At 48.7% G+C, this 27957-nt stretch overlaps 1 protein-coding gene across 1 annotated transcript in view; it reads right to left on the reverse strand.

Annotated features, from left to right (window-relative positions):
* Nucleotides 1-27957, reverse strand: part of LOC146191312 (uncharacterized) — a 185856-nt gene that overhangs the window by 79556 nt on the left and 78343 nt on the right. The window contains exon 3 of the mRNA XM_084601812.1: nt 4652-4700. Within this exon, the coding sequence (XP_084457938.1) occupies nt 4652-4700 (49 nt within the window). The remainder of the gene's footprint in view (nt 1-4651; nt 4701-27957) is intronic.

Below are 27957 nucleotides of genomic sequence, written 5' to 3' on the forward strand. Positions count from 1 at the left end.
AAAAAAGAGAAAAAGGAAAAAGTATAGTAATAATAAAAATAAATATTCCCTAAACGAGAGACGAGGCGAGGCGCATGTTTAGGAAGGTGTAAATATGGAATATTCAGCCGTTATGGCTGACTCGCGATTACTATATATAATTTGGCCATTTTATCGCGCGAGAACTACAATAGTGTACAGTTCTATAGACTTAAGCTTTTGCTGTAAATACAAGCGAGCCCTTCACCACAGAACTGCAAATAAATCCCTCCGAAACAACGTAGTCCTCAACAGATGCTTAGAAAATTGGACTTCTTTGGTCATTTTTCACTTGCTTCGACTTGATGCAACTTCTTCAGGGGCCGTTTTCTCGGCGGACGTTGTTCTTTTTTTCTTTCCGGCACGTTGTCGGATGCACTACTCCGATTGGAATAACACACAATTGCAGAAAGAAATTTGAACGCTGTATTGCAAAGGAGCTGAGTATCGATGATGTCGGTTTACTGACATTTGGGGATTAGAAGGCAGCACATTTTGTACACACAGAGCGCATGCATATCCACGGTATCATGTATCTAATATGCGCCGAACCCTTAATAAAACCGAGGCATTCTGGAGAAATGGAACTTAATGGTGCTGGTCCTTGTGTCAGCAAAGAGTGACTACACAATTTCCAACGTAGTGCTCGCCTAATGAATTGGAGGACATTAATTAACCATTTTACGCATTATCTCTGGTGCTCTCGTAAAAATATGAATTAGGGTTTCAATTAACTGAGGCCGCGTGTGTAATGCGACGCTGTTCTGAGCAAAAAACCGAACTATAAACGTGCACCTGACATACAGCACGTGAACTGCTATATAGGCCACCACTTACCCGAACTGCCCCGCCGTGATGGCGCAGTGGTTAGGGCGCTCATCTATACTGTGCTCAAGGATGTGGGATCGAATTCCTGCCGCGGCGGTCGCTTTTCGATGGAGGCGAAAAGCAAAGAGTCCGCGTGCTGTTCAATGTCATTACAAGTAAAAGAACTCCAAGGCGTCGAAATTTTTGGAGCCCTCCACTACGGCGTCTCTCATAGCCTAAGTTGCATTGGGACTTTATCCCCAAACGAAACCAACGTCCCAAACCAAACTTGCCCGAATTAAAATCTGTACACATAAAAACAAAAACCAGAGTATCTTCATCCAATCAGGTTTCAGAGTGCTGCATATATGTGTGAAATCACCTATGGATGGGTCAGCTCTCCTACATAGGATTACCACAATGTGTTCTTCAATGGATCGAAGATTAACTGGCAAACCAGAACCAAAGAGTAGTAATTAACTAATCAGATTCCGACTCACATGCAAAAATTCTTGCTCGCATCCTCATTTATTCTAAAGAGACACTACACTATACTAAGCCGCCTCCTCCTTTGCTGAAAACAGTGGGATATAGACAATGTACAATAACAATTAAGGAAGGCGGGGCAGCTTTATAAGCAATACTTGGCTCTTTTGCCTGTGCGAGCTGAAATTAAGTCGTTCTCAGTACCATATTGTTTAATATGATAGGACAACCCTTTGCTCTATATACTCTGCTTCAGAAGCTTCGCTTCACAAGCGCCGGGTAAGGGTTGCCCAGGCCATTCGGGACGGCGCCCGCATGAACGCGTTCTTACTACATTCTCATGAAGTGGTGAATATAGAGCACGTGTAGCCGCGTTCTTACTGGGAAAGAGATCCGAGAGTGTGGCATCAGTACATTAAGATTCGATATAAAAGCCGCCTAACTAGTTGGGGAGCTCGAATTGACAGGCGCGCGGGCTGTGCCAAGCAGTGGAGAGGAGGAGGACGTCAGAAAAGTGAGGGTGTGAGCGGGGGAGGGCACCTCGCTGCCTCCGGGCGCCCTTCCGCCGAGGAGACTGTAGGCGCCGGTGGTTCTAGCCGGCGGCTGAGGCGCGCTTCAGTGCGGAGAAGCCCTCCGCTCAGGCGGCGGCAAGGCTGGCCGATCAAAGGGGCGCGCGCTCTCCGGGAAAGCAGTAATCGGGCTTTAATATCTTAAAGTTGGCCATCATTATCAGCGTCCTTCGCGGACTGCCGGACACTTTGCCATGCAAATGTCGGCTCCTTTGGGCCCCGGGCCCGTGCCGTCCCTTTGTCGTATTCAGATGAAGCGGAGGCGTGTAATTAAGGCTCTTTGAAATGCTCCTTCTTCTTCTTCCTCCCCCCGCGGCCGCCCACGCCAAGAGAGCGCGCGCGCGAGGCTTCGTTAGTGCGCCCGAATTGCAAATGTCGCTCGGCTTTCATTAGCCATTCATTAGCGCTGTCCGACTCGCTCTTAATTAAGATTTGTTTTTCGGTAATGAGCCTCAGGAAGAACGGGTGGAGAGCGCGCCCGCACGTGATCGGCCCCGGCCAACCCTCCCCCTCCACACGCTGACACAGCGGCAGCATCAGCAGCCCTTCCTTTCCTTCCCCGGTCAGCTAGACCCTTTCCCCTTTTCCTCCCCTATGCACGGTAGCAGCAGCCGTGCAAGGGGTCACCGGGGTGCCCGCCCCTGGCTTCGCCTCGAGTTCGTCATCGGAGACCCAAACCTCTCTCCCAACCCGCTGGCAGCGCCCTCTATAGACCGGTGGAGCCATCGTCATTCACCCCGTCGTGACCGCCATGGAACCGTTTCCTCACAATGTGGTGAAGGTGTGAGCTGACGAGTGCATGTTTAGAACACCTTCTCGTTCTAACTCGTTGGTAAACGTTATGAAGTAATTTTCATAAAAATTACTACCTCCACTATAAGGACCCTTATTAGTTACCTCCAGTTAAATCTGTACCGCCGGGTAACCTATAACTACAGTCTCCCTGAGAGGTATACCCATAGGTAATGTTGCTAAAGGAAACGGGCTGGATTACAAGAAAAGGCACAAATCTAGGGATTACGGAATGTTACGGGTGAGATGAGAGAAAGTGTGAGGAAACATGATGGCGCAGAATCGGGTTAATCTAAAATATATGGCAGTTATCCTTCTTGCTATGGTCCTAGTGAAGGTAATGACGACAACAGCAATGTCATTGAGGCTTATTTATTTTTTGCATGCTGCAGACCACAATTTCTGTCCTAAGCATACGCATATGCTCATTCTTCGATGGCATTGGGGTGAAATCAAGCGGCATTTTTTTCAAATATACTATCCAACCCTTCGAATAAAAAGATTTTCGCATATCTTCAGTACAGTTTTCTTTCGTTGTATCGGCCTGCCTCTCTGATATCCTCAGCGCAGGAGAGTATTCGAAAATTATTTAGCAAAAACAATAGCTGCTCCATAAATAAGAAAAAAGTTATAAAGTTATGACACATTTTCAAACTTAAAAGTTAGTTTCTCTGCAATGCACTGGGGCCAATTAATGCGGAACGGTCCAGTTTTCCAAGCAAAATATATGAATGAAGACAGTTAATGCATTTGGAGACGGGACAGACATCTGTTGACGTGCTTCCAATATAGCACACCGCATCTATAAATCGCTATCTCGCGCGTGATTTTGAGCCCAAGTTGCCTCACTTCGGGTCAATGATGCTGCAATGTGGAGAAACCATCCTCGCTACAAGATAAATGTGTGTATATGGATCGCAAGTGAAGCTTTCTCCACAATGCTAGCTGGTCGCAGATACACAGGAACAGCAGGTACAACAGCTATCCCCACGATCAGTTATCCTGGATGTAGGCTTTATATGGTTATAATCTGGTCTCGCTTGTACGCTTGCAACGAATGAATCTTCTTCAAGCAGACCGGTTCAATACAGAAAGACGAATAAACAGAGTATTGAAACCCACTGCTTGTGCACTGGAGCTCAGGTAACACCTGTCATGGTGACAAAGGGAATATAGCTCTTTTGGTGGCCCCACGATGTGTGTAGTCAACGAGATTATATCGAACACGAGCATCCGGCGTCAGACTTAATATGCACGAATACGCATGTGAACTCTTATACTGCTATACCTGTTTGCTCCTTTTCCTGGCATAATGCATCATACGTAGCTTTAGCAGCTTTATGAATAACTGCTGTACTTCATCTCTCTCTGAGTTTTGCTTCTTAGCAGCTTAACGTAAAAAAAAAAAAAAAATCATTGTTAGACTGCAGAGTCGCCCCGCAAATTACGCGAACCTATACGTTCATTTAGGATTTTAATACATTTTTGACACTCTCCTACTAAACATTCTACGCGGCCATAAATTAATGGTCAACCACTTGAGTGATAAAGGTATAAAAAGAGCGGTCAAATAAAATTATCCTTGGGGCGTTTTAACTTAATAAATAACTGTCGCGTTGAATAACAATCTCCCTGTTTCTCAAACTGAACCCACATCTTTTATGCCCTGGGGCTCAATCCGAGTTATTTGTAACTACATTTGGCTTATACCCTAAATTCGATTAATAACACGCTTACAGCAGTATCGTGTCATTTCGGCTTCTTCCACCACAGCTTAGCTGCTTCCGCAATTTGAATCTTGTCAAGCAGTGCGGCAATATAAATGTTTTCACCACAAAGCAAGACGGTAGTCCCTTCACGAAATCACACCAAAACGCGTGTGACGGAGCGCTGTCTCGTTTACAAGCAGACTGAGCCGCTATTATACGCGCAACGCAACCGCCCATGTATACCGTGTGGCGTTCTGCATGCCCACTCACATGTTGGCGAGGACGCCCGGCGCTGTTCGCCGAGACGAGTCCGGTGTTCCTGCAACAGAAAAACGGGAAATAATCATGTACATAGAACGCTGAAGAGAGAAACTTGCACAATTAAAATGCGCACAGCAATTTGGCGCCATTTTATTGCACATGCAAAGAAAATTTATAAATTACCTGATTTGCCTCTCTAATGTTTTTACGTGTCGATCGGGGACTGATCTCTCTCTTTCTCTCTCTCTCTCTCTCTCTCTCTCTCTCTATATATATATATATATATATATATATATATATATATATATATATATATATATATATATATATATATATATATAAACACCATAAAGAAACAAACTCAGCTTTTAGTGTATACGTAACCTTCCTTCATTAGCGCTCGACCAGTATATATATATATATATATATATATATATATATATATATAGAGAGAGAGAGAGAGAGAGAGAGAGAGAGACGGGGGGGGGGGGAGGAGGGAGGGAACTGGCTTTTACAGAAGCACCTTTAAAGAAACAAACTGAGTTTTTACTATTTAGTATACGTAACCTTCATTAGCGCTCGACCGGCCGGGATATTTTTGAATAAAACAACTCTCCGGATCCAGAGTTTAATATGTGGAGGAGGAGGAGGAGGAGTGCAGCAAAGCACGACGCAGATACCCTGCTGGTCTGTCTCGAGTAAATTTCCTCTACAGCCTTCTTAGCAACCACCCCGACAAAGGAAGTGGTATAATCGACACCGCAGCAGGCCAAAGAAGCCGCGTCCTTTGCCACCACCTGTTCTAGCCGGAAATTCTGCGTCTCACTCCTGCAGCAAACTGAAAACTGAAAACCAAATAACAGAGAACAGCACTAGAAAGCAGCCATTTATTCGCCCCGTGTACATCCGGACAGCTCGGACTCACCATGCATGCAGGAAGGGGTATAGTTATACCGTGGCCAGCAGGGGTGGAGAGGAAGGGGAGGCACAAGGCTCATCTTCAATCGATCGAACAGTGTGTGCGCCTCCACCGGTCCGTGTGAGCACGCGTTCCGAGCCCCGAAATAGCGCGTGGCGGGGGTGCGCCGGTGGTGAGGGGGGCGGCGTGCCGGAAGGGTTTCACCGCCGCACGGGGAAGCCCCGCGGCGGTGGCGACCGTCTCTATCGGCTCGCGCTCGCCAGCTGCGGTACGGCGGCAATGAAGGGTTTCCAGCCAAAGTCAGCGCTATTGTGAGGCCTCGACCCGAAACATGGCCGCAAACAGGCGCCATTCACGCCGCACCCACCCACGCGCGGTGCGGATTAAACGTGGCTGGCGATGAACGGCAGCACGCGCCAAACGGCCACGTTCGTTTGTGAGTGCGCGTGGTGTACAGGCTTAGAACGGTCACTGTTGAGTGCTTTTGTCAACAGCATGCTCACACACCGGCAGTCGTGTATCGAGATGAAAGGGTTGTCCGAACCATCTTCCTGGGTGACCCCTAGCAGCATCAACTCTCTCCCAATCCACCCCTCAATTGCAATATATTCTGTATTACTTCCTATTTGTGCCTGCCTGCTTGTGTATGTGTGCGTATAAAGATTGATCAGGCTTTATCAATAAGCTTCCGCGCTGCACTACGTCGTCAGATTCGTATTACAACCCTTTCGTTACTTCGAGTAAGCCTTCATTTGAATTTCTCTGTGTTCACTTGAGGCTAGCGCTCTGAAAGACACTGCATAGCGACTGGCTGTAGCCCTTTGTGGAGGTGCAAAAGTGAAGCGTCATTATAGTGCACATTTATGACCGCCTTTTTCCTCCCATCACAGTTGCGTATTAGAGCACCTGGAATCTCGTACAGACGTCTGCTTTTGTTGCACATGGGTAAAATGGATATATTATGTAATATCTTTTTTTTTTCATATTTTCCTGCAATGACGGCCACCTAGAACTTGACCAGACCTGTAACTATATACATCTCAAGTGAAATACCTTTTAAATCACACTTGCAAAACGTCTTTCTTGCTTTGGTTCGTAATCATTCATCTGTGTTCACGAATCTTGAGGAATTGAGGGATTTATTTAATGTATGGGTTTTTTCTTAGGGAAAGAACATCAAGGAATAGCCCAAGCTAGCGCGTTTCCACTCGCTGCCTCCCGGCCTGAAATCACATCTACAGATCAAATTGTGACCGACAACACTACGAGACTGTGCTGATTTATATACAAGGTGAAGACAAAGCACCTGAGAGAGTTGGCTGGAAGTTCCAAGACCCAGAGTCTGAATATCAGTTACATATCCTGGAACTCTGTAGAAATTAACGAAATCTTAGAGACAGGAATTCAGTGTTTGGTAAAGGCCGTCAAGCGAACTCCCCCCCCCCCCCCCCCCCCCCCTCCTCTACCGGTGCAAAACGAGCGCACGTGTCAGTGAAGGTTGTTGCGAGCGGCATCAACAGGTTCCTCCTGACATTTCCCGTGCGCAGCTTTACGTCGCATTTAGCAGCGGCCGACATTTGCATCGTCTTTGCCGTGTCACCTGTCAGCCTCTAGGGCATTGGTGGAAAGAGGGAGACAAAAAGTGCAAAACGGCGAACGAAGAATGCGATCATCTTTCCCATGTATTCTTCCTCTCCCGTCTTCTTCGCTGCTCGGCGGAGGCCGCTAGATTTTGCTCTTGTACGCCAGCGCCCTCCAGCGCCCGATGATTGACGCGCAGCAGCTTCTTCTCGCCTGACAACCTGACCTGTTGTCGTGGCGTCGGACAACGCCGTCGCGGTCGCTGCGAGGCAAGCAGCGACTCTAGAAACGGGGGCTGACCCTGGAACGTCGCCAGGCGCCTGCGCGCTGGACGTGGCGCTGCCGAATCAGCGCCGGCGCTCGACGGCGTCACGCGGAGCGCGCCTTCCCCGCATTGGAACGCCGCATCTTGTTGACGCCGCCTTGTTTTGGCGCGCGCACTACGCAACCCTTTGGCTAGCGGCTGATGACGCCGGAGACTGCTTCCCCCATTCCTGCGCGCTCTCACCCCTTCTGTTTTCTAACGGAGCGCCGCCGCGTCGATCGGAGGCCCCGCGTTGGGGGCGCGGCGACACGCCGGCTCCTCCCAAGCAGCAGCGGCTCGCGCTGAACGCCGGCGTCTCTGCAGTTTTCACAACGTTGCGACTCCTGCAGGTTGCGACTCCTGGTCCTACGGGGTCACACGAGCGGCTCGCCGACAACTCCGGCAAGGCGGTAGAGCCGGTAGTGCCTCATACATGATGCGGACGTCGAGACTACACTAACTGTAGTCCAAAGCACGATGTAGGGCAGTGGCGTAGCCAGAAAAAGTACAAAAATATACTGGGAAGGGGGGGGGGGGGGGGGGTTAAATGCTCCCTGGTTGCGCCTCTGAAAGGGTGCTCAGTACAGGAGCGTGTAAAGAGAGAAAACCTTCGTTGGAACCCAAGAAACATTTTTTTTTTATTTCGTTTTTCGTGACAAAAAATAAAAATTCTATATCTGCAGACAACTTGAAAGCGAAGAGACACCCTGCCAGCGCGCTTTGGAACTGTGCTGAAATTGTAGGCATAGGGACCATCTGACGAAACACTTCTGGTGGCAACACAGATTAAGCATGCGTATGTATACATGCAAAAATGTATCATACGGGCTAAATTTCCACGTGTACGGTCCACAGCATGGCTGAAAACAGAACGCTCGGAATGGTTATGTATTTAGCGATAACGCCTGGTTTAGTAATTAGTCTGCGACGACACCTGATTAGCATGCGCCGACACCCTGATATGTCACTGTCTTAACTTTTGTTGACGCGCCGGTTTACAACCGCTATTGCCAACCTGCGAAGGCGTCGCGAAGTTCTCTAAACGCGAAGTTCGAGTGATCACACTAATTTCATTCCTTTATCTGGTCGGCTCTTTAAATTATGATGTTCCACTACAACATGCCTAATATCCAGCTGTAATGCATCAATGGTGGCGAATTCCTAGCGTCTGTGTGAACGCGCTGGGTACGAAGGACAATAGAGATAAGCTTGCATATTGATGGAGCTATAGAAAAACATCTGTGACGCATCGAACTTCCTCGTGGAAAAATTCTGTGGCGGAGCGCCGAGGCGTGCTATCGACACTTGTACGCGGCCGGTCATGGCGGCTTCGTTTACCAGTCACAAAACCGAAGGATGTTTCATTAACGTTGCGGCGTATGCGTATATAAAGAAGTCAAAGAAACTCATTTCCAACGCTTTAGACAGCCGTGCTATGACTCTACATCACACTCCTAAGGTGGGCGAATTGTGGCGCGCCCTTCACTAGGTCGGCAAATCACAAACTTCTGTCTTTTCCTTGTTATCGCTTAATTTATTGTGTATATTATATATTCACTAGGTAACTAAAACATGAAGCAGCATGGGAACTTGCCGCTAGCGTAGAGAACCTTCAGAAATCCGCCCGGTCCCGAAATCACGGCATGGTCTGGGTTTTCACGCTGAAGGTGTCATGCAGGGCAGCCTAACAAGGCATGTAATACGGCGGGCGTGATGAGATGTTGAGAAAAAAAAAAAGCATTACAGGTCCCCTGTCACAGACAAGCCGGTCTCCTTGGCCTTGAGCGAAAGATCCTGATTGGTCGATAAGCTCATAACGTCACAACCCTGTGCTTTAGCGCGGGAACTTCAAACACCCCAAAACTCACTTTAAACGTGACGCCACGCATGGAGCGAAAGCGGACATGACACGTGGTCGCATGCCGCAAATGATTCAGTTTTGTAAAATAATACATTTCGCTTAATTCCTATTATTAAACAATTTCAACTTTTAGGCGCGATTCGAACCCCCGTCACTCTGGTTGCGACTCGCGAGCCCCACACACACACACACACACACACACACACACACACACACACACACACACACACACACACACACACACACACACACACACACACACACACACACACACACACGCACACGCACACGCACACACGCACACACGCACACACGCACACACACACACACACACACTGTACCGTATCTGAAGCGTTCTGAACCGAAAAACAAAAAGATGGAACGGAGTCTAATATCCGCGGCTAAAAACACACATATACTTGTGCGGCGTCACTTTAAGGCGAAGCCATACACGCCGACTACACACTGTGTGTGCGTGTATGCGTGTGGTCGGTGTGTATATAGCTTCGCCTTAAAGTGACGCCACACAAGTATATGTGTGTTTTAGCCAGCGGATTTTAGACTGCGTTTTCTTTGTTTTCAGTTCAGAACACTAGCTGCCCTTCCAAGCTGTGCTTCTTGTGGATTGGTCATGCATGCAAGCTTTTGGCGCTCAGCCAGAAATCGGAGTATGCCTATATATAGGCACATGCAGGTGTCGCCGTTCTTCAGCTAGAGTCGATAGTGCCTAACGGTGACCCGGCATTTTCCACATGTGCCGAATTGTGACGCGATTGAAAATGGAAATTAGGGCAGGAGGAGGACACATGTAGGACACGCAAGGCAAGCTACTGTGCCGTTTATAAACATTTATTTCAGAAACTGCGCGAGGTATAGGTACATATGAGCGGTCTGCGCAAGGTGGGTTTTACAGCAAGGCGGACATGACATATCCGATATATAAATTAATGATCAAACAAATAACTAAAAGTAGTTTATCAATCGCTTTCTAATACTATGTTGTGAAATTAAATGTCTTCAACATGGAAGGTGACACATGTTTTTAATTATTTCTATAGGTCAGCAGTGCATTGCGGAATATATATAGAATGTCAGGAATGTGACAGCTCGCTGAGTTAGCTTTTCCGCATTGCGTATTTATATAATGACGTCGTCACCCACGGTAATGACGTCAAAACCATGCCAACTTCTTCTACGTCATTAATTGCAGAAACACGGCTGCATGCATAAGAAATGCGGTAAAAATGTTCTGAACGTGCAATGCCGAAAAGCCAACTAAAGGAGCTTGGGATTTTAGACGATTCACTGTTTCGAACCACATTGGCCGTTATTAAAACTTAAGAACGAGGCTCACTTTTTAATTTTGCCGATCACTTAACGCGCACTTTATTTTTGTCACTTAAGGTGAAGAATAAAAAAGTTGATTATATTATTTCCGTTAATTAGTCGACTAATCATAATATAATGTCCGCCTTGCTGTAATACCAACCTGCACGTAGACCACACTGACCACATATCTTTCGTTGTTTTCTTTTTTACTTCACATAAATGGTTAAAAAACAAACTGTTTATATTAATCGAGTATATCTTCCCACGGGGAAAACATTCTGTCGATTCTGAAGAGTGATCCTTTTCATGAACAGTAAATGAACTAAATGAACAGTAACAGAGCTGCTTGCAAATATGTATGTATATTCTGCAATGCTTGCCACGGACGCCTTCCTTTGTTTGTTTGCTTTAAATCAGGCCGGTATACCTTTAACATTCTACAGTTTTTGATGTCGGCTGGGAAGTTGGCAATTACGAAACATAAACCTTTCACTTGCATTAGTATTTTCTATAGGGCGCAAATAATCTACTCAGTTATGCAGAGGCCTGAGAACATTGCGGATGTTATTTTATGGAATTGTATATCATATAGACAAAAACAAATTGCGGGGCGTAAAAGTCACCGTCACTATAGTTGCATATTTGAAAAAAGAAAGTTTGCTTCTTTGCTCAATTAACCTCTTAAATGGTCGGAAAAACCATGCACCAATAGCTACGTTACAGCGATCAGTGGTTCGCACCGTCGAGCAAGACGCGCCGCGGTTCGCCACCGAAGCGACCACAGTGGCACCTCGAGGCAGCGGCGGAGGGGATCCGCCTCAAGGGCACGCGTGAATTGACCGGAAGCGCGACCGGAAGCATCGCCGGAGAGTCTGCCTTTGTCGCTCGAAGCGTTTGTGATCTATATGAAGACGGGCCTGCTTAGAATCTTTTAGACACCCATTTATTCCGGTATATATATATATAGCACGCCGCTTTTTTGATATGGTATAGTTCTTTCGACTAGCAACAAACTTTCGATTGATTAAGATCGCGCAATGCTGCGAAACACCGATCACGTTTCCATACGGCAAACAGGGCCTCAGGTAAAAGACTAAGAAGACTCTGTTGCTCCATTCGGCTTCCAGCTGGAGATGCGCTAACGCCCTGCCTGTTCGTCTGAACGAACACGTTTGTCCCACAAAGCCCTCGTAAGCATCGCAAGTGGGACAGCCGTACATCACCCTGTTCACTACTTAACTGGAGCATACACCGTCTCGGCAATGAAACGCATGCGGAAGAAACGAGAGCGAACAAAGTAAATATACGTTACGAATGCATGCGCGGATGTTTGTAGTTTCCCTCCATGCGTTTTCTTCGTTCTTGTATATATCCTATAATAGGAGCAGTTAAATTGTACGTCAGTCGGTCCTGCAAAGGTCTCGCTCGTGAAGGTGCCTATCTTAAGAAAATGTGGTCGATGTTGTTTAAATATAAATATAGGCACCTTCATTCTTATATATCGTCCGTAAGCTTCGCGCTTTTCTGTGTTCTTTCTTGATTGGGAACTTTGCCGGCGATGAGTGACTTCCATCAGCGGAAGTTTCTTCTCTTCTTCCATAAAACATTAGCTATATCATACGCAGTGACATGAGCGGAAATTTGTGCGAGTCGACAACACACCTTCCCTGTAGAACACGAAAAAAATATATTCACACATGGACCCATGTATACCCAAAGATAATTTACTGTTTTATAGGGCGAGTAGCCCTTTCATAAGAGTGCACCTTTTTTACGTTGTGCTTATGTATGGTACATGCTTTCGATTTTTGTGTACAGTAGCACGATTTGGCTATAAATTTAGCCCGAGGTCTATAGCATCAATCTCTTTAACCTGTGCTAAAGAAAGAAAAAAAATGCACAGGAAATCACTCTCAAGCCTTGGGACCCGTGGGACACGCCTGCGCAAGTGTCAAACAGACTCTATGCATTCATCGTTAGTCAGTTAACTTTTTTTTTTTTTTTTCAGAATTCAGCAGACGCGAGAAGGTTAAAACGCATAACGGAAAATAGAAGGCAATACAAAATGCGCATACGAGGCTTGCTCAAGGCATGCGCGTCGAAGAATGCATAGGGAAAGGCAGCGAGGCGACATTAAGCATATATACTGCCGAGTATAACTTCGGTGTTCAAAATGCTGCGGAGCACGAAGCAGGCGAACCGTGTTTCTTTTTGTAATGCGCAATTGAGATGCACATACCGGGTGACAAGTTATTAGAGTGGCTAAAAATCCTACGCAAGCATCCATGACTTGGTTTGCATTCAACATAAGCTGTTCCTTTCAATGCATATGAGAGAAGAAAAACAAAGTGTCCACAAAAAATTATGCTAAAGAAACTAGTAGAAATGGAGACCTTGTTCAGTGTGCACGCGTTGAAGTAAGTGTACATGAGAAAGCTTTCCATCTTTGTTATGTCTTTTTTTTTTTGTAGACTACGAATTGTAACTATCGCGCGTGCACGTTGCCTTTCGCGGCTGCAGTATATGCAAGTCAGTGAAGTGCGTTGAATATGTGTTTGGAACACTAGAAAGCAATATGCCAACGGCCAATGGTTTTAAAGCCAAGTGAACGCACTGATCGTGGTAAAAAAAAAAAAAAAAAAAAAGGAAGAAAAAAATAGGGTCAACAAACGGGCTCGTATATTATCGCCGTGGTAAGGAACGTGAGTCGCTCTGTGCATGCGAGCGCAACTGATGATCAGGATTGTTGAAAATAAAATCCCGTGTCCACCGCGAACCGTCTCGTATCAACACGCAGAACGTCGGTAGTTAAGGTGAAACGATTTCTTCACTGTGTCCGATTTTTTCTTCCGTATACTGCAAATTTTCAGCTTGAATCCAGAAGAACCCTTTTAGTCATATGGGTCCAGCTATACAACAATTAAACTGTCCTCACAATTTCTGGAGCCACTTACATGCGACCGACAAACGTTGGATTCTATCCAGCTATAGCAGCAAAGCGCACAAGGAAACACATATAGCATCGCCACTGCTACGTAAAAAAAAAAAAAAAAAAAAAAAAAAAAAAAAAAAGAAGAAAAAAAGAGTCACGCATGAGAGCGTCTCGCACGAAATAAATACATGGCCAAGAACGGCCGTGCCATCCTACTACCATGAGCAGCGACGACAGGTCTCAAAAACGGCGATCTGATGCAAAAACTCGCGAACACGGTTTCCGCGCTCCCGGGTCACACGGAGCAAAGTCACCGCAGCGTCCTCCAAAAAACGCGAAGACCGCGCATCCTCACCTGGGCCGATGACGGAACTCCTTTCCCCGACGCGACGGTGGTCGCAACCACGGCGGTGGGGATAACAGCGGCGGCGGCGGTAGCGGCTGCTACGCCGAACCAGCGGCAGCAGCCGGGCCCGGCGGCCAGGCATGCCGGCAAGAGACTGACGCGCCGCGCTCCCGCACAACCCTTTCCGGGGGCCCCACATCACCCCCGAGGACGACGGGTATTTTCGGGGGAGCAACCCTTTCCGCTGCGCGCCGCCCGCCTTTCCGTGGCCCGCGTCGCTGCGCCGAAAAGAGTTCATACACAGGAGGAGGCTGCGGCGGGAGCGAGGGGGTAAGGAGGGGGGTCACGACGCCAAATTTGGGTCAACTACCTGAAGAAGTTCCGCCGGGCTCGGCCGCATGCTGCAGAAGACGTGGCACCTCCTCCGACCGAAGGCAATCTGGCAGAAACCCCTTGACGGGCCGTGGGCCGCCACGGGCCAATTACCGCAGCCTGTCTCGGCTCCCACAACCACCGTGCACGCGTTCATACCGGGTATATACTCGCCCTCGGCGCGCTGTGTTTTTCCCCGAAAATGTGCGGCCCGCTACACGCAGCCATGTTTGCAGGCACCTATTCGGCGAGCCTCAACCACAAGGCAACGGTCGTTCGTGGCGGCTGCGCACTGTCAGTTGCGCCAGAATGCGGGTGCAAGAGCTTCCGGCCTTGAGTGGAGGCATTTTGTCTTCTCCTTTCTTTCGGTCATCGGGGCAGGAAGGGCTCAGGAGCGATAACCCCCTGCGAGTGCGAAAGGCCAACGCACTGCGGCTCGTGTGACGGCAAGATGCCTATACAACGGGTGCCTGCCATACTCCGAGGAGGCACGTCTGTTCGGCGGCAGTCGTTTTCTGCGCAGCGATAAGCACTTTCAGCTCAAACAGTCTCTCGCCCTTTCCTGTTGCAAGTTTACGGACGAGGCAAACTATGCCGGCTTTTCTCTCCTGCACTTCTGGTGACCGTCCAGTTGCCTTGCGTGAGAATGGTGCAATATTTAACGGCGTTCCATTATACAATGTCTTCGTATTTCACCTTGACGTCGCTCAAGATACTACAGTTCGAGATATATATATACCCAATTACACAGTTTATTTCTGTCAAGGAACTGTATGCAAGCTCTGCATTCTTCGTAAAGGTTGTCAGGTGCGCGCACACTGCGCGCAGTGCAGGCATGTCCGCTCAACTGTGGTACAAGAAAGACGTGTTATGAGCCCGCTTAATCTTCCAAAATATGCAAACTTTCATCGACGCCTAGTCACTCGTCGAAGGACGTCACGTATATAAGGCAAACAGCGCTCCACTCGATACTTACCAACCCTTCTTTGCTCCGTGCAGCTAATACCAATATGCAAATTGCGCGATGTGTCTGCCACAGAATTTGAAGGCCGTTGTTTCAGGCGCGGTTTGGTGATGCAATAGCGAAGGGTGGAAGAAAGGAACGTTGTGACAGCCGACCACAGACAACACAAGGCGCAGCAGCCACTGTGCGCGAAAGCGGTCTAGCGGCCATGCAGGGGAGACGGAAGTGGCGGTGCCGTCGGCGTTCGGGGACGCGCGCGAGGCTCTCAGGGAGGGCTATTTCCGGGCCGGCAAGAGTTGAGGCCGCGTCCCCAACGCGGGGCCCCAGGCGGCTATTTCGGGGGCGGCCCACGGGGTCCCTCTTCTTCGGGCATCGTGCCCCCGCGGGAGTGCATGTGGCAGCGCTGCCCCATTGCGGAGCCTGTTGCACCCGGAACGAGACCACCGCGCGCTTGCACCCTCTCCGTGGCTGACACCAGCTGGCATCGGCTGCCCCTGCAGCATGGTCTTCGACCATGCGGGCATCGTAAGCGTGCACGCTTGGTGCTTTTTTGGCCCTGCGTGGACCAAGGGTTGAAGTGGCGCCGTCGTTCGCTGTCACGCAATTTTCGCCTTAGTCTCGTGCCGGTTGATGAGCTGCTGCAGGTGGGGAACAACCTTTGACCGGAGGGGAAACCCGGCCGAGTGCACGAAGCAAACCCAGAGTTCATTTCCCACCCCTTTCAGGAAAGGGGGGGGGGGGGGGGGCTTTTCAAAAACATATGGATGGACACACAGTGTGCAAAGACTGCGTGAGTGTGAGTTTCACCGCGTGCACAACCTACGCATCGCTTGTCTGAAGCTACGGGATTTCCGATGGTACCGATGAAACGCGTCAGTTTTCACGTAGAGCGAAAAATACATGGAAACGCTTCCGGCGTCATCTAACACATCCGCGGGTTAGATTTCCTAGCTGTATCTATATACAGTGGAAGCCTATATTTGTAATGTTATGAATTATAGATCAAACGCATATATGACCACGGCCGCGGACATTTACAGCTCGGATTAGTGTTGACTGCATGCAGTACATACGAGCCGACCTTTATTGATTAGAACAAGTATTATTGGGGCGGTTTCCACATAACTATACCAAATGTCATTAAGGCATGAACGTGAACTGTCATTGCTGTTGTTGAGTGTTCACGTGAGGTGTTCGCACATACACATACAAAACTTCGCAGATGTCTAGACGATGTGCAGCCTGCAGTGCTTTGCAATATAGCGTATATATACGTATTATACCCCCGCCCCCTACGCATACAAAATCACAGCTGTACATGACACCATGGCTTTTTTACATATCACAGTCTATTAATGATTGGAAATTGATATGATGACCACACGTAAGGCGAAGTGGAAGAGACTGCCAGTTTTAAACACGGGATAACGCGGAAAGTTAATAAAAATGAGTAAATCCAGATCAGCGCTACAGAATTGCTGTTTAACAAGCAAACGTTTGGTGCAGCAATGGAGTTTGAAGCATCGGATAGCGCAACGAACCTGTTCACGTGCCCGAGACAGTTCGAATCGCATTCCCGACTGGTAAGTTTTTTTACTCATTTCTTCCTCAGTGTGCACGTGACACGAGATGGCGACACCACTAAATGACCCGACCAGCTATTTATGTATACATGACGTTATACCAATGTTTTGGTCCAATGATTAGAGGTTAACGTATAATGGTAATGGAGAATTTACTCATCAGCACCCACCTAAGAGCACCCATGCATGTGCACGGCTGCACAATAAATCTAGGCTGGTTTCTCAGACGTATCGTATAGTTTAAAACAAAAGTTCGTCCTGGTGTGAAACTCGAACCCGGGACCGCCACCGGTCCAGTGAAGTCCCCTCTACTAACTGAGCCTATGCATGAGTAAATCGATCAGCAACTCGAAGTGAGGGTGGTGTTGGTCTCATGGCCATTTTAGCGAAGAATAGGAAAAAGTGGCCCTGGAAAAAGATAGATGAAGCGAAACGGTGTCGAACCATGGCAGTGACGTCAAAGTTAAGTCCTTGTCACATCAGGGTTAGAAAACTGCACAGTTGCTGCTTTGTTCTTGAGGCAGGCTGCCTGTAGCATCGTAGAGTGAATAAAAATAGCGGAGTAATTTCATCAAAATTTGTTGCCCCGCACGCGACATAGACTCATGCCATCACTCTGCCGGTGGAACCAAAACAGATGAAAAAAAAAAAAAAGAATCCAGTTATTAATTATTTAGAGGTGGTAGGCGAATACCACGAGGCGATTCATGTACAGTAATGTCTTACGATCAATGACAAGAAAAATGCCACCAAATTTTGATGTCTACATATTCTTTTAATCTGGATCATGGGACATTGCGGTAGATAAAATGTGGATTGGGATGAATGAGGGGTTAATTATGTTAGATTAAGCTAAATCGAGGGGGTATAATTTGGATGACGATGGATAGGGTTGGATTAAGGTGGAGTAAGTTGGATTAAGGCGAATTACGATTAAATTGCAGATAATTAAAAAGTAGCCAGTGCTTTCACTTTCAAAGCCGGTAAGTTCTTTTTTTTAGGAGAATCCCAACATAGAGGTTTCCTCATTAGCAATGAAAACTCACGAAACTTGACGCTGCAGAGTGTTGCGAAAACAAAAATCGTCTCACAGCACCGTGGCTTCTGTATACGATTCCTGCCATATATACGATGGCCATATCTTACTCTGGCAATCACTTTCGCAGCATGCTTTCCGAACCAACATTAAAAGGCATTCAATAAATATTTTCAGCGAGAAGTAACAGACTGGCGCTCGCCAAATGGCTGTGCTGAATGTAATTTGTTTCAACTTGCGGATCGAAACTTTCAGTGTGTGCTACTGCGTGGGATGCTCAGGCACGGAGTTCACTGATGGCGACATTTTCGTCCTCCTAACAAAGAGCCGCCAGTGAAGCCCGATCGTCTGCGGCAAAACGATTTTGTGCTGTGAAAAGAAAAAGAAGAAAAGAAAGCCCCCCTTTCCTGCCAAGCACGCGGAGGGCAGTCTCGGACTCCGCGTCTGATTCCCGGGGCGGCGAGCCATACCACCAGCCCCGTGACCTAGAAGGCGTTTCGTCGTGTTTTCTGTTTCTGCTTTTCCAATTCTGGCCGTAGCCGCAACCCCAGAGCAGACACCTGGAGGCCAGACTTCCGTAAACAGGGTCGCGCCGGGCGGCCAGACAAGCGCCCTCTGTCCGGAGGAAAGGGGAGCCGTCGCCTTCGAAGAAAAGAAAGGATTCAACGCCAGACGGGGGGAGAGGTCCGACAATGGGGAAGCCATGGGGAGTCCCGGAACTAGGTCACCCTTTCAGTGTCTCTCTCTCTCCTTTCTATCCAGACACAAGAAACCTCGCCCCCTCTCCCCGTCTGGGAATGTCTTCTCAAAGAGTTGGCTGGGAAACCATTCCTTCCTGCAGCCCGCGCTCCCCTCCACTACACTCGCCCAGGCTGTTGCGAGCTTCCTTAACCCGAGCCGAACACCCCCCCTCCATCTTCTTCCACCCCCACTGCACCCCCTCGGTCCTGCGCCCTTCAGTTCCCAGCTAACGCCAGACTCCTCAGCGGAGCACCCTCCTGGTCGCGGTCAGTGGTGACCCGGAACGCGATGACAGGGCTTCGCTCTCGCCTTCCATGTCGGCTGAATTTTCTGTCTTTTGCCACTTGTTTTTCGTGCGCGGCTCCGATGTGGAACAGGTTTTCAAAGGGGCGAGTTTGCCTCAGCGAAAGCCACGGGTGACTTTGAGATGCGCGCTCGGGGGCTTGCGGCACCGCGGGGCGCCAAATGGGGTGCTCGGTTCTTCATGCTCCAGTTCTGCGCTGTTCCATGCTTGGCAGGACGGTTGCTATGCTGGCGCTGCCTGGTGGCTGTCTCACCAACTTTCTCTTGGAGATGAGGCCTAACGAGTTGTCATGCGCTGCACCTGTTGTTTGGCCGCACGTTAGAAGTGCAACGTTTGAAAAATCAATGCGTAAGGAGTTCACATCAGGAAAATCAAACAAGATGGTTGCTTGAATTTGTCTATGCATTTGACTCTTGTTTAATGAGTAGATGTGCCTCACACTGTTACGCTATTTGCGTCTCACTCACAAATTCAACAGACCCAGGCAGTATTTGCGAATAGCCACAGGATTACTTCTATATAATGTAGAACGATCATCGCATGAGTGCACTTGCCTTTTTTGAAGGCTGCTTCTTCTCCCGAGGTTCCATAGGAGGATGCAGTGAAGGCCCCATAGAAATCGAAATAAAAACGAATAAAGCGTTTATCTCGCACAACATCTGAAAAGACTATTGAACGACTCACGTGACGTCAAGCATTGGGATAACATCGAGGCCAGTTTTTGAGAGAAGCACGTTGTCTTGCCACTCTGAAGCCATTTTCCGCAAAGAAAGCAGGGACCGAAGTTGGGCGTCTCGAGCAGCAGAGCCGTTTTGGGCGCGCTGAAAGCTTGTCTTGCGGAGCAGACACTTTTGACCCAAGATAAAAAGATCAGCGAGATAAAGCGGAACGGAAAAAGTTACGTCCTTTCTGGTAACTTTTGACCCCTTCAGTTTTCCACCGGGCCAAGGGGTTATCTGTGTGGCACGCACCAGCTGATAACGCGAAAGCCCTCGCTGTAACAAGCCTAAGCTCCGTCGCTCAGTTTGGAGAGTTTGCTCGGTGATTTCGTCGTTTGCGCATTTGCAATCTGCGCCGAGGAGATTGTACCGTTGCGGCTGTTTATGACGCAACCACACCACCCCTACCAAGCAAAGGAATATGCCTCGGATCGAACACATCTCTTTTTCTCTGCCAGTATAGTGACAAATGGCCAGAAATAGACAGGGCTGACCATGGAAGCAATCAGGACCAGCTGGACTTTGTAAGGGAGGGGCAACGTTGCCGATTCCGACAGCTAAACCAACGTATTAAAATTTAGAGTCAGTGGGTCCGATGGAAGGACCCAGATTGTGGGTTGGCATCCCTCCCTCCCCCATCTCTCATCCACCGCCGACCCTAAACCAGCGCAGTACATCTATCTTCACGAACGCATTGCCACTGGGCTCCCGCATCGAAGGCCAATGCCCTGCCCTGAAACACCACCGCAAAAGCAACGAATTCTCTTAACCGTTTCCCTAACCATATCACCCGGGTCACTCGTGTTGCGCAACTGGGCCGTTCTGCGCCTTGACAGTGACTGATCGAATCGCAGTGAAAGCGACCGAGAGGACGATCGAAGCAAAGGACAACAGAAAAAGAAAAAAAGTTTCGTAGCAAAGCTCGAGGGTAGAAAGTAATAAGGGGACGAGGTCTGTGTCGCGTCGATCTCGGCACCATGCGCCGTGCCCGCGCCATTCACTTCGCGTTGGCCATTATAAGGCGCATGCCACCCGGATCGGCGGAATTGTGTCCGTGCCGGCGTATACATATTGCTCGCGCGGGGCAGCACACTCTTGGGCCGCATCCATCCACTATTAATCATATCGGTCAAGAACGCCGGTGGCTTGCGAAGCGCGCGCTCCGCGGCTGACTGGCCAATCAGCGGCAGATGTGTTGTGCTGGCGGCAGCCGCGTGCACGCGCTCTACCCCGGCGGCCACGAAGCAAGGACATGGTAGAAGAACAAATGGTAGCGTAACTCCCATAGAAGCCTGCGTGTCGACTCTGAGCGAGGCTTTAGTTTCCCAGCGCCCCCTGCGAACTGTGAGGCACAACAAACACGTGACGTTGCTTGTGACGTCACAGGGACGTACTTTTGGCGGGGAATTTGTCTTTTTACTTATGAACGAAAAACAAGGCCAACAACGACGGAGGCAGAACGATGCTCGGATAAGGCAGAAAAATGGACACCGTAACTGTTCAGTCAACTTTACTTGACATGGATTTCTACTGTCAAGTTTTACGTTAACTGAAATGTTACGGCATCTTTAACCACCTTATCATAGCATCGTTCTGCCTCCGTCGTCGTTAGCCTAGTCTTTCGTCGCGCGTCATGTAAACACATTCTGGGGCTTATTTCTTCGGGCACGTTTGTGAACAAGGGCCTTCAAGTGAATTCGGCAAGCACATGGATAGAACCACATGGCTTGAGGCATTTCACGAAGGGCATAAACGAGTGAAGCTGTGCTGCATAGAAAGCCAGGCTTTATTAATTCACGATTACTTACATAGACGCTTCACGACAATGAAATCTTTAAGTGTAGGAGAGCGACCACCGCTCATTCGTCACGGTCTTCATGAAATCCTCGTGATAACAACATTTCCTGAGCGTAGGTCTCCAAACGAGACGCGGTGAGATTATAAAAGGGTGAAAGATCTTGCTAACAAAGTACATATTAGCGTCAAAAACAAACGAACGGAATAACTAACGCTAGCGCTAGAACGCCAACCTGTAAGAGCTTAGGTAAGCAATTCGAATTGGGATTGCTAGTATTTAGAAGTTAATGCGTTTGAGAAGTGAAAATATCTAGATATAGCTTCGCTCCAATAAATCTCGCCCTGGATCATGACTCCCATATTTTACTCGCGCTTCATTTGCCACTAAAAGGAGTCAATGTGAGGTTACAAATTTACAACTTAAGCATTTAACATGCTAAGCATCCCATTGACAATAGGAACATCACTGTAATAACAGCTAAAGCACGTTCAGCGAACGTTGGTGCGGTAATACGACGCAGTGAGCAAAACACGCAGCAAACGGAGCGGAACGGAAGGCTTAGATCAATGCGGCACGCGTCTTGGGGGCAATAAAATCTCACCTTCACCGTTAAATTAAAACATGCAGCGATACGCCGCTCATGCAGACGTGTATCCGTAAAACAAGCCACCACTTTTGCGACGTGCCTGGGAGGCCGAGCCGAGCCGCCGAGCTGTGACGCAGCATTGTCCCATCGTCCGGAAATGCGCACATGCAGCGGCAATCAGTTTCTCATCGAGCACAGACAGTCTTCGCCTTGCTGTAAAGCTCTACCACAACCAGCAGAATGAAATACTGACTGTTTGTTACAGATAACCCACTCTGTACGCAGCACGCAACGATGAACGTTGAACCGGGGCCGACGACGCACCCATTCCGCGGATGAAAAACGCTTCGGCCTGAGCCATATCTGAGCTTCGGGCAACTACGCAGCGGATAATAAGTGGCCGAGAGAGGCCGTTAGAAACAAGTTAAAATATTATTAAAAATGTGACACGTTTTTTCCTACGCAAGAAACAAAAACTGCATTCATTCCTGAGCGCGAATATTATGTTTACTTTCTAGTTCTTTGGAGTTCTGGCAGATCTTATTTTCTGTGCGCTAGTAATTTGCCTCACAGTTCGCAGGAGCCCTCATCATCGAGTTGATGCCGCTGGCAGTAGGCAGCTGCACGCGTTTTCTTCCAAGTTGCGCGACCAGTTGTACTACATTGACCTTGGCAAGGACGCCTTTGTGACCTCACACAACGCTCCATGGTCGCTGGGCGTCTACCCGCTGTCTGGCGGCTCAACTCTCGGTCTTGTTTTGCGCCGGCAGCCACTTTTTCTTTCGCCATGGGAGGACGCCATATCCCCCCCTCCCTACTGGGGACTGCGGTACCTCGCGATTTCTTTCGCGTCTGTTTTTTTCAACCCCGTTTCCTTTTTGTGCCGCCGGTGCTTCTGATGCTGGCGCGAACGGCGGCGGCTTCCCGTGACGCAAGAGTGGACGACCCCGTTGAGGAGGTCCGCGGGAGGACGACCTTGAATCGGCGCGGAAAGGAAAGGTCGACGAACTGCACGGAGCCCCTCCAGAAGGGGCCGTCTGGAAGGGGACGAGGGGGGCTAGACAAGCTTTTCGAGACCCCCTTCCTTCTCTCCTTGCCGTCCTGTGTTGTTGTCAGATAGGGGAGGGCAGAAGAGGGCTCGCAAAGAACGAGAGAGGAGGTCGCGAACGGCTCAGAAGCCTGTTAGATTCCCTCTTTCTCTCTGCATACCCGCAGTACATGGCTCCTCAGGGCGGCGGCCCGCAGCCGAGCAAGCTCTCCTAGAGAGCAGACACGCCACTCTTGTTTGGGCATTTTTTTCATCCATCTAATATTTCTTTTGCCTCGCGCGTCCGCCTTTTCTTTGTTTGTATGTCTAACCCGAATGGTTAGGATGGGCGGGATGATGGGGAGAGGGGAGGAAGGTGGAGGGAGGTTGTCTGAAAGAAGCACCACTCTCCATTCTCATGGTCTACCCGCTCTCGCTAAAGGAATAGAAAAAAAAAAATCGTGGAGAAACAAATGCGCTCTCGCTTTTTTTTAGAGTAAAAAATTTGCCCCCCCCCCCTTTCCCCTCCCCCTCATTTTTTTTCGGAGTTGACACAAAGAGTCGTTGAATAAAAATTGCCAGTAGCGGCGAGAGAGGCATTTTTCCTCGAAAAGTGAGTGAACCCTGTGGGTCACCAGTACTGGAGTATGTAGACTCCACTGCTGCATATATATGAGAGGGGGGGGGGGGGAGATATAAAAAGGAAACACCCCCATGTTCGCTTGTACGCTTACCTGCTCCTTGATAAATTCGGGCTAACGCTCTAAGCTTTAGGCGGTGGAGGATGTCAATTCGTGCGTTCCGAGAAATCACGCGGGAAGCGCACAATGATGCGGTTTCGGCGCGCACGCGTAAGGCGTTGTCGTCCGGTCGCTCATCTGCTTGTGTGAGCTGGGAGCCTAACGGGCCCGGCAAGGGCTGGCTTGTTCACGCGCGTCAGAGCCACGCAGAGTGAGAGGGCACTGAACTTTTGTCGCCCCACTCAAAAATCTCGCTACACGGGGTCAAAGGTCAGCGAATTCGAACACCGCGCCGGGACGCGTAGAAACAGTGACATTGTTCGACCCGCGCTCTGACGTTTGTCCCCCAAATCAGCATAACGGCCGGAAAACGCATGTCCATGTTTTCCCGACCGCTGCCGTGAAATTCTCGGAGAGAGCTTGAACAGCCTGCTAGGGAAGGCCTTACCGAATTCGAGACAGCGTTTTGTTTAACGAACGGAAAACCGGGCTGCAGATTGTCAACCAAATTCACGTGGCGCTTATGCAAGAGCGTTACTTTTCGGCAGGATGCAACGTGATTATGTTATCGCTATATGCAAAGAAATGACAGATACATTAACGCTCGTTTCTGGACCAGTTCAGTCCAAGGGTATACCGCAATGTTCGATTCCCGTCTCAAAGGAGCTACCCGCATTGATAGCTCCTGCCAACTCGTCCACGTCACGTAGTCTAGTGACGTCACACAACTCGTAGGCCAATTAGTGTCCGGCCATGTCGTTGCCAACAAAGAAATGCTCATGAGTTTTCAAGGCTGTGAGGCTCCAAAGGGCTTTTTTGTAAACGTGTTCAAACGGGATCCAGAGTAATGTTGAGGTCGTCGCTTGACCACAAGTAAGACCACAACTTGTATGCGCTGTCAAACTAATGACTATAGTAGTTAAAGAGTCTCAGAGGCACAAAATTATTTCCACTCTTGTGTTTGCATATACAAATCCGACCGAGTGCGTGCCGGCACAGATCGAGACTGAAGTCTTCGACTTCCAGCGCTAGATTTCTTGTACATAACCGGGCGTTTGGGAATTTGAAAACCATTCCTGCCGGCAAAGAAGGTTCCCGCCATGAAGCAGACACTTTATTATCTCTGGTTCGGCGGGGAGCGTCGGACCTGAGCTCGTCCGCTAAGACCGCTATTCAGGTGCACAGCGCGGCTTGCTGCAACCACAAGAAGGTCGAGGGAGGAGGGAGGGTGCAGAGTAGAGTGGCCGCCAACATACCAACGACTGCCAGGGTCTGCGTTCCAAGCCGAGACAAGTGCATTCGTCAGGTCACGGCTTCACGCCGGGCGCTGGTTGGAAATGGGTTTCCCTTTCTTCCCGCCATCATGGTCACCATCGGCGCGTTCAGTCAGGTTCGCACTGGCTTACCGCAGCTTTAAGGTACTTTTTTTTTTCTGTAAGCTTTTCTGTACTTCCTTCCTGCCGACTCGTTGCACTTGCGGTCTCAACTCCCTTTCCCACTTGTTCGGGGGAGGCTTGCGTCTTCTCCAGACGCCGCCGCGGATTCTGCATTCTGCAAGCAGGGTTCGTCGAACCCGCCAGCAAGTGACCTTCTCATCGCTCTGCTCTGCTTCTTTTCCTCTAAGCAGGATACTCTTTTTTTCTTTTCTCCTGTCTCTTTTCTCTCGCCGACGAAACTGTCTCGCTTATTCCCCAAGAGGAAACTGGTTTTCGCTTCCTGACACCCCTCTCCTCCTCGAGCGTTCAACCCCCGCCACGAACACCCTTTCCAGACTGCCCGAACACCCTTCCCGTCGCACTTCGTGCCTATGTTCCCGTTTCTTTGCTTCCGATTTCTCCAGGAGTTTGGTTCTCTCATTTCTTTCCTTCTCCTTCTCCTCGAAGCCGACTAGTTTCATCTCCTCCTGTAGTTACTTTTATAAACGTTGGTTATTTCCTCCGTGTCCTGCCCCTTTTCAACTTTAGGCAGCGTGGCGGGAACGGCAGGGAGGAGATTGCGAAAATCTGGAGTGTGTTCAGGGCGTCTGCGAGCACGGTCACGGCTGGTCTCGAGCGCGCTTTCCTCGAGACCGGCCGTGTCACGGTGATCCTGTTGAGAACGCCGTTGAAGAGGTGGCGTTAGTGTCGTTCGAGCGGCGCACTGGCTGTCATGGAAGCCGAGTGCGTCGCCATCTCGTGGTAGCGTCTGGAGAGTCAAAAGGGATCAGTGCCTCTCGGCTCTCGCTTATACTTATCACTTACTAGGACTCACGTAGCGTTGGTATTCGGCTGCTGTTCAGCGCGACAGAGGTAAATTCCGTACACTCCGTAAAATCCGACGTCGGCATTGTAGGTGAAAAATCAGGAGCATGCCAATATGACAGGCGGTACTTGGCATGTGATGGCCGAGAATTGATTATTCGTCGGGCTGAGTGACGTCACAAGAGCCCATGATATGGTAGGAGCTGCAAACTATAACTTCTTTTTCCAGACGGGAGGTCGAGATGACAGTTAAACTTCATTGTTGAACCCTTGGATCCATTTATAGTCGCACAAACGCTATCCCACGCAGAGGCGTTCCTAACGCGAGTATTTTTACTTATTTATGCGGGGTGGTCTTGTTCCTAATTGTGTAGCTTATGACTGTATGCTAATGTGTATGTATATATGAAGTAGTTAGAGGCACACATTACCTAAAAGCCATTATAGGCACGTTTATGTGAACGAGGAGTCGCAGATGGAAGTCATCAAATGCAGTCCTTGAAGGACGAGTTTTAGTTCCCCCATTGGTTTTCTACAAGGCCCGTGTAGACGATATTATGTGAAGGTGGGGCAGACATTTGTGAGGAGTTGCTGTTCCCACTTGTAATTAATGCAATGGTCTGTCCAAGCAACAAAACCACACAGCCGTTGAAACAGCGATGCAAATCAGGCTGGGATGACGATAACAGTAAGGCGGCGCCGCTGTTTGCTATGCACCGAAAGAGGACAAAGCATATTTCTTTGTAAGGGAGCGTGAGCTATAAATTTAGTTTTTTTTTCCCGGCTCATTCGAAGATTCAAGTCTATCAAAAAAGAATTAATTGCTTTTATTTTGTGCAATTCATTTTCCTAAGTTAAAGGAACAGATTTTCAAAGCCTCAATAGTTTTACAGAGCGGCTTTAGAAGTCTACATGTGACAACGGCCTGGTCAGCAAAGTAGGGGAGAGAAGGAAAAGGAAAAATAAAAGTCCGGTTGATATCAACTGGTAACAGATTCGCGGAGTGCTAGAGCGGCGCAAACAATCGGATATTTGACAAGATAATGTTGGCCATTGATATACCGGACCCTCCATTTTCCTCGCCATAAACGATACTATGTCGAGCTTGATTCCAGGTTTGCGCCTTCATTGCTGAGAGGCGTGAAAAGACTCCAGAAGATCTTGACGTTCGGACAGTAAGTGTATTATACAGTCTTTGATTTCTAGGAATGCATTAATGCATACTATTCCGTTAGATACAAGGTATACTACTTACTGAAGTTTGGTTTGGTTTGGTTTCTGGGGTTTAACGTCCCAAAGCAACTCAGGCTATGAGAGAAGCCGTAGTGGAGGACTCCGGAAATTTCGACCACCTGGGGTTCTTTAACGTGCACTGACATCGCACAGCACACGGGAGCCTTGCTTTTCGCCTCCATCGAAAAGCGGCCGCCGAGGCCGGGATTCGATCCCGCGTCCTTGGGAACAGTAGTCGAGCGCCGTAACCACTGCTGAAGTATTCGCCATAATAGAGTTATGGTAACCCTATATAGACTTCAACCAATCAAAAGATCAGGCAGACTTTCGTAAAGGTTACACTATACTGTGAAATTGATCATAGCCATACTATTGCCCAGGTGATAAAAAGAAATGCTCGAAATATAACCGCCCCCTGTGTAAATAGCATTCATTGATTACGAGAAACCATTTGACTGAATTGAAACTTCTGTACGGAGCATTGCAAAATCAGGGTGCATATAAAAGAGACATATTTTTAAGTACTGGGAGATATGTGCAGCGGCTGGTCAGCCATCATAGTCCTCCACCAAAAAAAAAAAAAAGTAATAAAATTCCCATTTAGGTAAGAAGGCACGACCTCTCCATGCAGTACTATTCACCGCTTGTTTAGGGAAAGTATTCAGAGAGCTGGATATGGAATGGTTAAGGATAAGGGTGG

This window comes from Amblyomma maculatum, chromosome 4 (genome assembly GCF_055883805.1).
Source record: "Amblyomma maculatum isolate TAMU_Amacu chromosome 4, ASM5588380v1, whole genome shotgun sequence".
NCBI lineage: Eukaryota > Metazoa > Arthropoda > Arachnida > Ixodida > Ixodidae > Amblyomma > Amblyomma maculatum.